Here is a 13,985-nt window from a genome sequence, read left to right on the forward strand (position 1 = left end):
TTTTTTTAATATTCTTTGTATTGTCATTGCTCAATATTTGTAGTTCTTGGGACCTATTAATATGGTTTCTTTTTAACAAATATTTTGTGAGTACTAATTGGTATTTTTTTGTAGATATGAAGATATAAAGTATATAATGTGAAGAAAAAGAGTTAATAGTATGGAAGAAAAAAAAATATGAAGAAAAGCAAAATATATAGATGTTTATTAAAGAAGTGAAGAGAATACAAAATTATATAGAGATTTGTGATATTGTTAATACATAATATAAAATTTTGATAGAAAAAGAAGAAAAAAAAAAGAAATAGGATCAAAAATTATGTAGTGACTATGTTGTAATGCACACAATAGTTTAGTGTTAAAATGAAATGAATAGAAAGGATCTTTTATAACAAAGAAAATGACAATGAACAAATTGTGCATATTGACCATAAAAAATACAATAAGATAAAAAATATAAATGAAATAAGTAAGAGAATGAAGAGAAGGATTTGAGGAGTACACAAAAATAACATACTTAATGTACCACTACAAACTTGCAGAATATAAGTACACAGGTTGAGATCCGAAAGTATAGGATTTAAGCCTGGTAGTATGACGTGGACAATTTTATCTATGGATGAATGATGATAAAAGATAAGACATAATCACATTTTTAACATGTGTTCCTGCACTATAGGTTTGATTGTCACCTCAAGGCAGCTCTTTAGTTACTGCATGACCTCCTGACTTGCACTCAGGTATACTGCAATTCTCTCAGGATTACATGAACCCTGAAGTATATGAAACAAAAGGACAAGATACACGTATATGTGTTTATATATATATATATATATATATGCTGCCTAATTAGCTTAGTCATGTTTTTGGCTCTCAATGTGAAAGACATGAAATTGTTTTTGGCACACAAGAAGAAGTACAGTACCAAAAGTGCACACAATGTGTCCAGCTTGAAACAGAATGCTATTGTGAAGTAGTAGTAAAATCACGTGGCTTTTTTTATGGGCAGGAAGGAAAATGACAAGATCATAGTAAATGCGACTTGGGGCCAGGTCCCAAGTTGGGATCAGGCCCAATTTGAAATATCAAGTATAGAGGAGATGACATCCCCTGGAAAAAAGGACATGATTCCATATCTCAGGTGTCCATTTTGTGCACAGAGTGGGCGGGGGACAGTCATAGGGACAGGTAACCTGTAATCGGCAATTGGAGGTCGGTGGAGTGACATGACCTTTAGATAACATGGCACTTTTGCAGGATCTTATGTAGCATTGATAGGGTAGTTAAAATAGATGGGCATAGAAAACTAATAATGATAATAATGAAGAAAAACATATCATCTAGATTGATGCTTCATTTATTGGTCTTGCATCTAAGGTTGGTGATTGGGTCATCAACACATCAAGAATATTTAATGGGATACTCATGTGATGTGGCTTGCAATCAGTAGGTCAAGAACCAAGTCTTTTTGAAAATTTTGAAACAAACTACTTTAGTACTTGAATTTTATTACACATGAGTATTAAAGAGGATTAAAAATTTGTAAATTATAATAAAAAAGAAAAAAAAGAAAAAATATTAATTAAACTAAAGTAAACAACAATAATACATGTAAGTGTCAATTATCCAAATTTGAGAAGGTTATTAGTGAGTGAGTGACGATAGGATACTCACAGCAAAGAATAGAGTTGTGATGCATAACTTGATTAGTTACATGTTGTGCACATACAAAGGAAGTTTGACTCAGAAGATTATTTTTTAATGAATTGCTTACAAAGTCTGTAAAAATCAACTGATGGAGTATTAAAAGAAGATATCATGGGAATTTTGAATCACCTTAAGCTACAGGATATGTTCTCTTATTAAAATCAAGGATTTTATGCTATACTACATTGTCATAAAAACCCCTTACACATAGTTTTTCATGAAATAATTGAATAAAGGAGGTTAGGACATACAATTAAGGTGATGAATATGAAATTAAGTTATAAAGATGACTTAAATAGCTTTAACTGAGATTAGGTTTAGAACTTTAGAATTTTTTGTAACAAGTAAAAACATTGATTTAGATAAATATATCATTTCATTGCTCTTTTTTTTTTTAGAAAGAATCAAAGAAAGAACAAAAATGTAAGCAATTTAGTACCAGTATAATATATTTAAATCTGTTTTTAATTTATTGGTAAACTTTTGAGTAATGTATATGTAATTAGAAAATCATACATACATACATACATATATACATACACACACACATACACACACACACACACACATATATATATATATATATATATATACAAATTAAGAAGTATTTTTATTATCAAATTATACAAAAGAAAATTATAATTTAAATTAAAAAAACCCAAAGTCTTTAATTCAATTATGATTCATTTATGTGATATTTTATATTGTGCAATAATTATTATTGTATTAATATTTAAACTAATAGCATATAAATGTTAAAAAAAATTAAATAATAAATGTATTTATTTTATTTAATTGTAATCAATAAATTAATATATTTTAGTCGATTAAATAAAATTGATATTTTTGAAAGATTTTGCAATTTTCATCCAAGATAAAAATTCACGGTAGATACATAGAAAATCCTATATATATATATATATATATATATATATTTATTTATTTATTTCATTAAAGAATAAAGAAATTAAAAATATATTTTTTAAATTGACAATAATAAGATCAGATCACAAGCCATTGTGACTCTTAAACAACTAAGCATGATGCATTCTCAACTGCCTTGTTTGAGAGTTAGACTTCATTTGCACAAAGATCTAAAAATGTACCTTTGCAAAGACATGAAATTGTTTCATGAATAAATACTTTTGAACTAACTTATAATCTTACTTATTTTATTGTAAGTATTGAAAAGAACTTTTAAAGGAACTTATAAAAAAATATTACTAGATAAAAAACCAATTTTAGTACCTAATAATAAATATGTTTTACTCGTAATTACAAGAAAAAAATACAATAAATATAGAATTTATTTCTAATTATTAAAAAATAAATTTATTTATTTAGCATTATTATGAGTGAGCACATTTGGATAAAATCAAATTTTGGTAAATAATTCTTATACGTGATTGAATTTAAGAAAAATTATATTAAATCTTTATATTTTTTTGATTTCAAATTAACTTGATCTAATAAAAAAATTAATCATTACAAGAAATGTCATGCTAATATATTTGTAAAATATATTTATAATTTATGCAATATTAATCATAAGTATAATAAAATTCTTATTAAATATATTTTATTTAAAATTTTGATAAGAAAAATTCTATTCATAGCATTGGAAAATATAAATATTACAAATAAAAAATCCATTACTACTTAAAATCATTATTTTAAATCACAAATATACCTAAAATGAAACAAAAAATTGTTGTAATTTTTTATTTTACATCAAAAAAGACAAGTACAAAATTTGTATAAGAAAAGCATAAATCAATATTAATATATTAGTCATAATAATTTCTCAATCCAATCCTATATATTTAATTAGTCTTATATCACATTTTTTCTACTATTATTGAAAATATAAATAAATAAATAATTCTTTTAAATATATATATATGTTAAGAATATATATAAGAAATTATTTAAATAAAAGAATAAAGAATCGAGTAAATTATTTGTGAGTGAATTAAAAAATATAGTGATTGATTTTTTTTAAATTACTTTATATTAAAATTTTATTTTTTTATAAAAAAAAACTCTAACACAATTAATGAAAAATCTAATAAGTAAATCTTTCAGAGTAAAATAATATTAAATAATAATAAATAATATTATTTTATAATATTTAAGATATTTATTTTCTAAATATTTTTCAAGAAAATATAATAATATCTATTTAATATGTTATATTTATATTAAATACTTAAGGCGTTGCTATTAAAAAAAATTTAAATTTATTTTGTACAAATTTAAATTCTCATTATTCTAATAATTTATAAATTAAAATTATTTATATTTTTAGAAATTTATTTAGAATATTATTTATTTTTTATTGCGAAAATTTGTAAAATGATATTAATTTTTTAATAACTATAAAATTCTAATATAGACTGTTCTGCATCAATAATATTTAAAAAAAATTATGAAAAATATGATAAATTTTATGTATGAATTAGAAATAAATTATCAACTAAATAGTTGAAATTCTATGATAAATTTTTTTTTAAATTAATTTGATATTTTTATAAAGAATAAGAAATCTGGAGCTTTCATATTATCTACAATCAAATGTTAGCTTTATTAAGATATGACAAAGTAGGAAAAATAGTGAATAGAATAATGTCTATGTGATTCATAAAATAGAAAGGATTAAAAATTTAAAATAAGAATAAAAAGTTATAACTAAGATAAAAATAAATTAAAAGAATATAATAGCTACATTCCAATTTCAATAGAAAAAACTGAAATCCAAAATCATAAAGTAAGGTAAGACAAAGATAAAATATATCTATTTTATTTTGATTTCAAATAAAATTTGCTTGCCTTTTATTAAAGCAAATTTGCTATAAAATTTAAAAACAAGCTAAAGCTAGATGGCTAGAAAATGTGATGTTGGAATTTTATTGATTATGTTAACCTAAAATAAATAATACATAAATATTGTGAAATGGCCAAATAAGGACGGATTATAAATTGAATCATAATTCTTAAATATGTCAAGTTAGAATTAAATACCATTCTTTAATATCAATTGCAATATTTACTAAAGTTATTAATGAGTAAGATTATTTGAATAGTAACCTAGCTTGAAGAAATGTATGAAATGATAGTATAAGAAATATAAATGTATATGAAAGAAAGATAATTAAAGAGCAATAGTTAAGAACTTATTTTTAGAACATATTAGCAATTAATAAAAATTACATTAAATTGATTGAAGATTTTTTCCAAAAAATCAATAGAAAAAAAATTATTTGTTTTTAATTTGGAAGAAGAAATACAAATGATGGTATCAAATCTTAAAACACCTTTAGGAAGCCAATAGAATATTTAAAAAAACACACATATGCTTAATTTATATTCTTCAATATCATATTCTTAAGTCATAGGCATATTGTTTTTTTTATTAATCCATTAGTACAATCATTTATCGATCTTTTATTAGTGAGTAAAGTAAAGGGTTTATTGATAGCTACCATAAAACAAAGCATAAATAACTACATCAATAGACTCTAAGGCTTGTGGTTCAAATGTCAAGTTATAGATTATTTTAAATACAATTATATAAAAGTAAGAAACTTTAAGACAAGTTTTTATAGACATGTGGCATATCTATAAAAGTCTAAATATCTAATCTACATCTAAAAAACTTCTTCAAAGCTTCTTAAGTAAGATATTATATACTTAAAAGATTTTTACTTCTACTTACTCCTAATTATCTAAATAATATAGACATTGGTTATAAGAGGTATAAGATTTTACAATGCTCTTTGCACATTACTAAGCCTTGAATTCATTTCAATTTTAGCTATTAATTATCATTGATAAATAAATTATTTTATTACATATTGTCATCTTTCAAAACATCTTCATATTTTCTTATAACATAATTTTACTAACTTATGTGAATGGCATAAAGACATACTATATAAGTTTCTTGTAGTTAATAATTTAATATTTTTAATTATTTTTTATTCTAAGGAATTTTTTTCACATGCTAGATCATTAGCCATAAGAAAATATTCATTCTTCAAATATAGTACATATATATATATATATATATATATAATCATCATCATGTACTATTATAACAATTTGTTTTATTTATCTATATTTTATAAATTTAAAAAATATATAATTTTTGTATAATAAATTATTAACCTCACTACTAATCTTCATTATTTATCAATCATGAATCTCTAATACAAGCACAAATATATATCACATCTATTTATATTTATGATTTTGAGTTTCAACCTCTAATAGGCTACTATCAAGGACATGAATCTTAAAGAACTAAAAGATCAAGATACTCTTGTATCACTTAAAAAGACTAGATAATCACTTAAAGATGATATAATATTAAACTAGAATAACTATTGCCAAAGATAAAAAAAGACTAGAAAGTCTTGAAATAAGATTAAGAACTAGAAAGAGGTTGACAAGAGTGAAAAAAATCTCACTCTTGCCTCCATATGTACTACCTAATTTGGAGCTATATAGCAATGTTCTATAGGACTTCCAACATATGTTGACTTTGCTAAACACATGTCTTAACTTGCAAGGAAATTTTTCTATATGTATGCCACATAGTTAACTTATTCCACAAGCTACCATCATATGTGGCATATAATTAATTTGTAGACCAAGTTTTTAACCTACCAATTGACTATAAACATTTGTAAAGTCAAAACCACATCTATAAAGCTTTTAAAAAGCTTTTTTATAAGATATTATGAAATTAATCTATATTTACTTACTTTGACTTGATCATATAGGTAATTATTGGAATAAATACATATGTCTATGATACCTACTTTTTTACACTAATAAATCTATTATATACTTTTTATCCAAATATTATGATTAAAAGCTTATTATAAATTATATAACATATATAATTTTATAAATAAAATAATGATTTTTTATAATTATTTATAAATTCTTTCAAAGTAAAATATTTTTAGATACAACCTTCAAAATATTTGCTCAAATTTCATTGCTATGATTAATCTTAAATATATTAAAATTCTTGTAATTTTTTATAATAAATAAAATGTCTGTACCAAAATTATTATGTCTAATTTTCCAACACACTTCTACCACTAGTAGATTAAATCACATATATATATATATATATATATATATATATTTAATTAATTTTTATTTTTGATCTTTCTTATTTTAAAAATTTCATGAATGCATCCATATATTTGTTTATAAAATTATTATGTATTATCTTTACGGTCTTTTTTTATTACATTATCTTGTATAAAATGTTAAAAAATAAAAATTCAAAATCCATTATATTCTAGTAAGAAGATATTTATTAAGTGCATCTACTTATCTTTGATGTTAACTTGCTATGTCTTTGCATCATACTATCTAATTGAGCTTCAAAAAATCTATCATATCTATAATTCAAAAAAACTTACAATATTTTAATTATTCTCAATCATAATATATATATATATATATATATATATATTTAAAATGTATTTATCAATATAATTATTAAAAAATCTGCTTAATTCTTTCCAAAAAAATACATATCTAAAAAATAAAACATAAAAGCTCGTAGGAGATTATTTTTAAAATATGAGATGACAATTGCTTAATTTCTTTGTAATTGCATGGTAGTAAGTCACAATAATAGGACATGATGGAATTAAGAGACATTATGAAACTGATTCTTCTCTGATAGTATAAATATTTATTAGGCTTTGTATTAGTAAGAGTATTGCCTTCCATTTTTTTCAAGAGTAGGTAGATATTATCATTTAGTTTCATACTTTTCTTAATTTGAGATAGTGACATAGACATCAGTAAGAGTTGCATGGACAATTATAAATAAATTGATATAAAATCAATTGAAATGGTGATTATTTTAGATTATGGAAGAAAATTTAATGAAAGAGAATATGTAAGCAATAAAGATATTTTTTCTTCTAATAAATCTATTATCTTTAAATGATTTTTTTTCTATTATTTTGATCTTTTTGAATAGATAGAATCTTTCAAACCTTGTTTCATCTTATTAAGTTTTTTCTTCTTTAGATTCAAACTACAATATTGGCTTGACTCTTGTAATCTTATTGTTGGCATTTGATATCTATAGTTTTTTGATTGGTAAGTATGTTGTAAATAGATCATTTACTTAGTAGGCCAATTGGTATTTAAATATTATTTTTTATAATAAAAGATGTAATTTTATTTATTTATTTTAGAGTAATTATAATTTTTTGGTCTAAATTTAAATTCATGGCCATTTAAGATTGAAAATATTTAATATAAGAATTATTTCCAAGTACAAAATAATTATCTTTATTTTTATTTTTAATTTTAATTTTTGGAATTTAAGATACATGTTTTTCATTATAAACAACAATATATCTTATTGTTGACACAATGACCAATCTTCATCAAAAAACAAACTATAGATTTTTGGTATAAATTAGTTAAGAATAATTTGTTATAGATTAATTATACTAATTTTATATGCTTATTAAAATTATGAAGCTCATGAGCCTCAATTAATATAATCACTTTTTTAATCAAAGAATCTATTTTATTCTTCATAGTATCAAAATTAGTCTTACAATTTCAAGACATAACATTCCACTTTAGACCTTATAAAGTCCAATTTGCATAAAGACAATAAGTTAGTTGAAACAAAAAAAACTATCCTATCTAATCTTTCATAGTTAAATAGATGTCATATACTAATGACATCTAAGACATTTGCATGTAGACTACAATAATAAGCTCAACATATTCAAGCTTATTGGATCTAGTTTCTCTTCGAACATAGTCTCTTAATACTACAACTATATTTGTTATTGCAAGTACCATAGTTACCATCATCAAAGTCCAAAAGATGTACAAGAAGATGAATTGACAATCATGATTATTACTTCGATGGTGTCCAAGAAAATTTTCCTTATTGTCAAATAATTCAAGATCAACAAGTTGGTTCTTTGGCTCAAAGTTAAATAGAAATTTGAATCTTTAGAAATTCAAAAAGAGACTAGGCTTCAAAAGAAATTCTTCTTTCTTACAAAGTACTAACAATTATAATTTGATCATATATATATATATATATATATATATTATTGTAGAAAACCAAATCCATATTTCTAATAAATGGGAGAGGATAGAAGAGGATTTAGGGCGATAGCATAAATTTTTTATTTTAGACTTTAAATATATTAGATTTTTTTTAATAATAAAATATTAAAAATGAAATCTTATTCTTATAGATTTGAAAGTCTACTTTTTAGATCTTATTATGTTAACTTCCTCTTCAATATCTTTTTTATTCTATTATTGAGGTGAACTGCTAACAACTAGTATCAAATCTTGGTTCTTTGTTTTTATGATCTAAGAATATGATAGGCGATGCTATTTGTATCCAATTATTTTGATCTACTAAGATTATGATTCCAAATATATTGATTCAAGTGTTTGAGTAGGAGTGACGACATTAGATAAATAAAAAACCAAAATAAAAAAATTGAATAGGAATGATTTTAGTTTCTAAAAGATGCATATTAAGAACTTCTTATATTAGAAAAAGCTTTGCAAACTTTTAGTTGATACAAAGTTATTTGCAATGAAGAAAGAAGACTAGGATTTGTTAAATTGTTAAGTTTTGGATGTGAATTTTTTTAGCATTGGCAAAAAAAAACATTGTATTTAATATCATTCATAAAAAAAACTACAATAAATTTAATGAAGGCGGTATGAAATATATATAAAATAAACTTTTGCTCATAACAAAGTATATTTGATTTAAAGATAAGACAAGATATATTTGTTGTTAATCATATTAACAAATTTAATGTGATTACAAATCAATTGAGTTTTGTGGAACTAACCATCAACAATGAAATCAAGGCTTTGATTCTATTGTTTATTTACCTCAAAGTTGGGCTGTAATAATGACCCAATGAACAATTCTTCAAGAAGCAAAAAGTTGAAATTTAACAAAATTAAGGATTTAATTCTCTGCAAAGATGTTTGCAAGAGAGAAAGTCAGTAGAATCTTTAGATTTTGTTTTGAATACCTAAGACAGAGGAAGGAGCCATCAACAAGGATATAGATTGTACAATGGCACATTGAAGTCTAGAAGAAGAACCAAATTGAAACTTCCAAAAGTTATCACTTGCTGGAATTGTGGTACTAAAGGTCATTATTCTAGTGATTGCATTAGTTTCCAAGTTGAACATTGTTAATGTGCAAAGCCAAATCCATACCTGCAACAAATGTAGGAAGGTTGAGAGGGCAACAAATAAATTATTTCAAACTTTGAATATATTAGATTTTTCTTCTCTGGTAATGATGATGTTCTAAGTGGAGGTATTATCAACGCCACAACAGAGTGATACTTTGAGGTTGAAAGATTGAAACATTGAAACATTTTTCTATCAACATGTAGGTAGAGGAAATAGAAACTTGGCATGACCCAATTTTTCACCACTATGGCTGTTCTTTGAAGTACCCAAACGCCCGATTCAAAGGACTCGCAAATGTCTGCAACGAGCAATTGCTTGAGCGTGTTTAGCACGGAGAGGTGCAAGTTGGAGTGTATAGTTCAGTAACATTCAATGAATCCAAAAGACCGTCTCTCACTGGCTTTGACAGAAACAAATATCACGCACTTCCTCAGTTGGTTCACTTCACTTCTCCTCGGCCACATACTACGGGTGCATCCGCCGTCCTCTCAGCGCGTGTCACCTGTTGCATTCCCAAGCAGGGGGGGGGGGGGGTTGGTGAGCCTGAGCAATCAAGCAAGTGCGCAAGGACAAACTACTGGAGGTTCTGACTTCAAGCCATGCAGGATCGAAGCACCTCGCAGACCTGCAGTATATGATTGCGGTTTTCTAAGAGAAAATAAAACCAGTCAGTCACATTTCAAAGTTGTAGTGAACTTGGGAAAAATACTTTGTTGTAAAATGTAATTATGGTGCAACAGTAATGTCATCAATTTCTAAGCATAAATAAAACATTGAATGTTTGATCTATGGTACAAACCTTCATAAACTATCCGATACAAGTAATTCTCATTACCTGTGCAATATTTTAAGCGTTTCCAAATTACTTGATTAATGTTTCATACAAGGATCTCACTAAGATTACACTTGATAATTTATTATTTCCACTTGTGAGATCTGAGAACCTAAAAAGAAAAATTCTCTGAAAACCTCCACCATCAGAATCCAACTGTATAATCAAATTAGCCAACGCTCCATTAGCAGTAGTCAAGTCCACTCTATGAACTGGCATTTCAAGCTTAAAGATCAAAAGACGAGGCACTGATGGCTTTCTCCATCTTAAATTGCGTAATCACGGACCCCAAATTACATTAATACTTTATTATTGAGTTTGTTACTGATATATATATATATAATATGTTTTAAATTAACATTTTAATTTTGAAACTAAAATACTTTAAGAATGACCCTGTATATATACTGTTTGAATATACAGAGTAACATGTTACAAGCTATTCATGATTTTGTGTCAACTTTATATACTAACATGTGTATAGGTTTTTTGTAGTTGTTTTTGTCAATATAGATTCTGACAAAGATCAGACTGTAAACAATAAATAATCATGAAAATATAATATTTTACATGAAAATAATATACACTTTTATTACTTTAAAATTTTAAATACAAAAAAAAAAAAAAAAAAAAAAAAGACGAAAGTTCTACAATGGATAGTCTTTGTGATCTATCATGGATTAGAAATTAGAAAGTCATAAACAGTAGAAGATTCACGTTAGGAGTTATTTTTTAAGATATCGTTTTATTTTAGTTTTTTATACAAGTAAATTGAAATGCAATAGAATCAGCATAAAAATTACATTTATAAAAAAAAAAATATGGTAAAGTTTATATACGTAACTGGATATTCATCATGATGGCCTTTAATAAAGTAGCATCAATGAGCATATTGTGTGTCATTTTATGTCCACTGAACTTTGGGAAGTTAGTTGAAATAATGTTATGAGGAACATTCAATGTTCAAAATTGCAATATTCTCTCTTAAGCTTATCATAATTTGAAGAACTTGTTGTCAAATTTGCATTGCTTTGCTTAGATGGTATGCTATGTAATGCGAGGAACTTGATCCCTTACATATGAATATGTTGCAATAAATATGTTACAAAATTTCATAAAAAAATAAAATAAAATAAAATAAACCACATGATTTTGTTGTGATTGTCTAAATCTAAGTAACATTTGATTATGAGATTTTTAAAATTAAACGATGTAGCAACGAACACCCAGAAACGGAGGATCCTCAAGCGGATGAAAGCCAAGAAAGTTCTCATCACACCACCATAATTCATCCGACACGGGCAGCACGACGGAACATGCAAACAGCATATGAATACGACGCGTTCAAGACAACGAATCGACTTCGTCGACGAACGCATGGGACGGCGAACGAACTTCGTTGGCAAACTCGTGGGGTGACGAACGAACTTAGTCGACGAAAAGAGAACGGAAGAGTTCCAGAATGCAGCGGAATGCAGCGAGCGAGAGCGAGCGAGAGAGATGTTTTGCTGCGGCGATGGTGAGGGGGTCTCCGAGGGCACGGTCACGGCGATTGCGTATTGTTAGGGCAAGGGCGAGAGAGAGTTGCGCACCACTCCAATAAATTTCTTACAAATTGACTTTCACACAATACCCACTTTCACACAACCCAAGGGAAAAAAATCTAGCCAACCTACTCTCGTTGGAGCTTTCAAGGCGTCGGTCCCTCCATCGACCCTCAATGAGATTCTCAACAACCCTCGTGTGTCAGGAGGCGCGGATTCCCTGCCCCACACACGTTGCTTTCGACGTCCAATTACAACTACTTGACGGAGCGTGTGCTTTATTTTGGGGCCTCTGGATCCCAGCTCGTTGTCCCATGGTTAGATCTTCCGCGTTGGAGGCTAAGAACGGTAAAGTGGCGCAGAAGTTAGGAGGTGGGTGTGTGTCTAGCTGGCAGGGGGTACTTAATAGAAGTCAAACGTAGTGAGGTTATCTGTGCGCCGCGGTTGTGGGGTTCGAGGTGCTTCTTCGTTTGCGCTAATCAGGTGCTCTAGGGTTTTTCGAGGAGATTGTGTCGGTGTGGACTGAAGCATGGTGATATCCAGTCGCACTGTCTTCGTGCCGCTTCTGGTTTGCTGTGTCGTGGTGACCCTTCTCCTCGCGGACGTCGCCGCTGTGCCCGACCACCAGCCGGGGCAGTCGAGGCCGGACATTACAGGTAAGTTGATGGTGTGCCACTATAGATGACATTTCGCGAGGTTGAATCTGTGTGGTAGTCTCATGTATGAAACTACACGATGCTTGAGCTGGGCATAATAACTGCCATACTCCATGTATGACGACGTGAGGGATTCATTCGAGACAGTTTAGTTATTTCTCATTATTGTCTGGGAAGGTCGGCTAAAGTTGTATCTGTGGACTAGTTTTGAGCATGTCGTCTTCCGGATGTGTGTGTGCAGGTGATGCACAGGCGTTTTACCTTCGAGGCACCCCCGCGACCGAGAAAGTAGCTAGGGAGGCCGAGGCCATGCAGACTAGGGAAAGCTTGGAATCCTTCGCACGCCGTGAACTGAACGACTATGGCTCAAACCCAGCGAAGTCCAATCCGAACAACTGCCCCAGATCGCAGAGACCCTGCAGACCGCGATGATCGCCTCATATTTTGCAATTGTATGCCTCAACTCCGTTCTGATTGGGGTTCCGGGTTTGACACTGAGCAGCCAGGCGTTAGACATCTCTACGAACATGTGAACCTTGAGTGGCAAGTGTAGCCACGCTGTTGATTCCATGAGAGGGGAGACTTCGAATTTTCCGGATGTCAAAAGCCGCCAACTGCTCTCTAATCTTTGCGTGAAGCGAAGGGTTCGTTGATGGGCACTATGCATCGCAAATCTTGTACAGTAAACTCATGTATCGCCTCGATACTTTTGTTGTGATTGGGTGTTGTGTTGATGCTTGTGTTGTGTTTTGTGAATGAATGTTGCGCTGATTATTCGATAATGCAAATTATCTGGTTTGAGATGAATCAAATGAAATATCCATGCAGTTTGGGGTCTACTGGAGTCTCATGCACAACATGGAGGAGATGAGGCTAAGCGCCGCCAGACTGTACCCAGCGTCTGTGGCCGAACTTGGTGGATGATCTCGCCATCGCTTGCACCGTAGTCTACTGTTCTTAACAAAGCGGCGCTCAATTGTGTGTACCAATTACTTTTCGTAATTG

General features: G+C 28.2%; 1 protein-coding gene across 1 annotated transcript; it reads left to right on the top strand.

Annotated features, from left to right (window-relative positions):
- The first annotated feature begins 12,766 nt into the window (after positions 1 to 12,766).
- LOC112294208 (uncharacterized) lies at positions 12,767 to 13,698 on the top strand. The gene is made up of 2 exons (XM_024544458.3): positions 12,767 to 12,980; positions 13,222 to 13,698. Exons 1-2 carry the CDS (start codon positions 12,854 to 12,856, stop codon positions 13,410 to 13,412), a joined length of 318 nt encoding a protein of 105 aa, XP_024400226.1. The 5' UTR covers positions 12,767 to 12,853; the 3' UTR covers positions 13,413 to 13,698.
- The last annotated feature ends 287 nt before the right edge of the window (positions 13,699 to 13,985 follow it).

The sequence above is a fragment of the Physcomitrium patens genome, chromosome 17 (genome assembly GCF_059467195.1).
Source record: "Physcomitrium patens ecotype Gransden chromosome 17, ASM5946719v1, whole genome shotgun sequence".
Lineage (NCBI taxonomy): Eukaryota > Viridiplantae > Streptophyta > Bryopsida > Funariales > Funariaceae > Physcomitrium > Physcomitrium patens.

Excerpts from the sequence above, each read along its gene's own strand:
- LOC112294208 (XM_024544458.3), top strand. The coding sequence starts at position 12,854 with ATGGTGATATCCAGTCGCACTGTCTTCGTGCCGCTTCTGGTTTGCTGT. Across the intron at positions 12,981-13,221 it reads GTCGAGGCCGGACATTACAG|GTGATGCACAGGCGTTTTAC; the intron begins GTAAGTTGATGG and ends GTGTGTGTGCAG.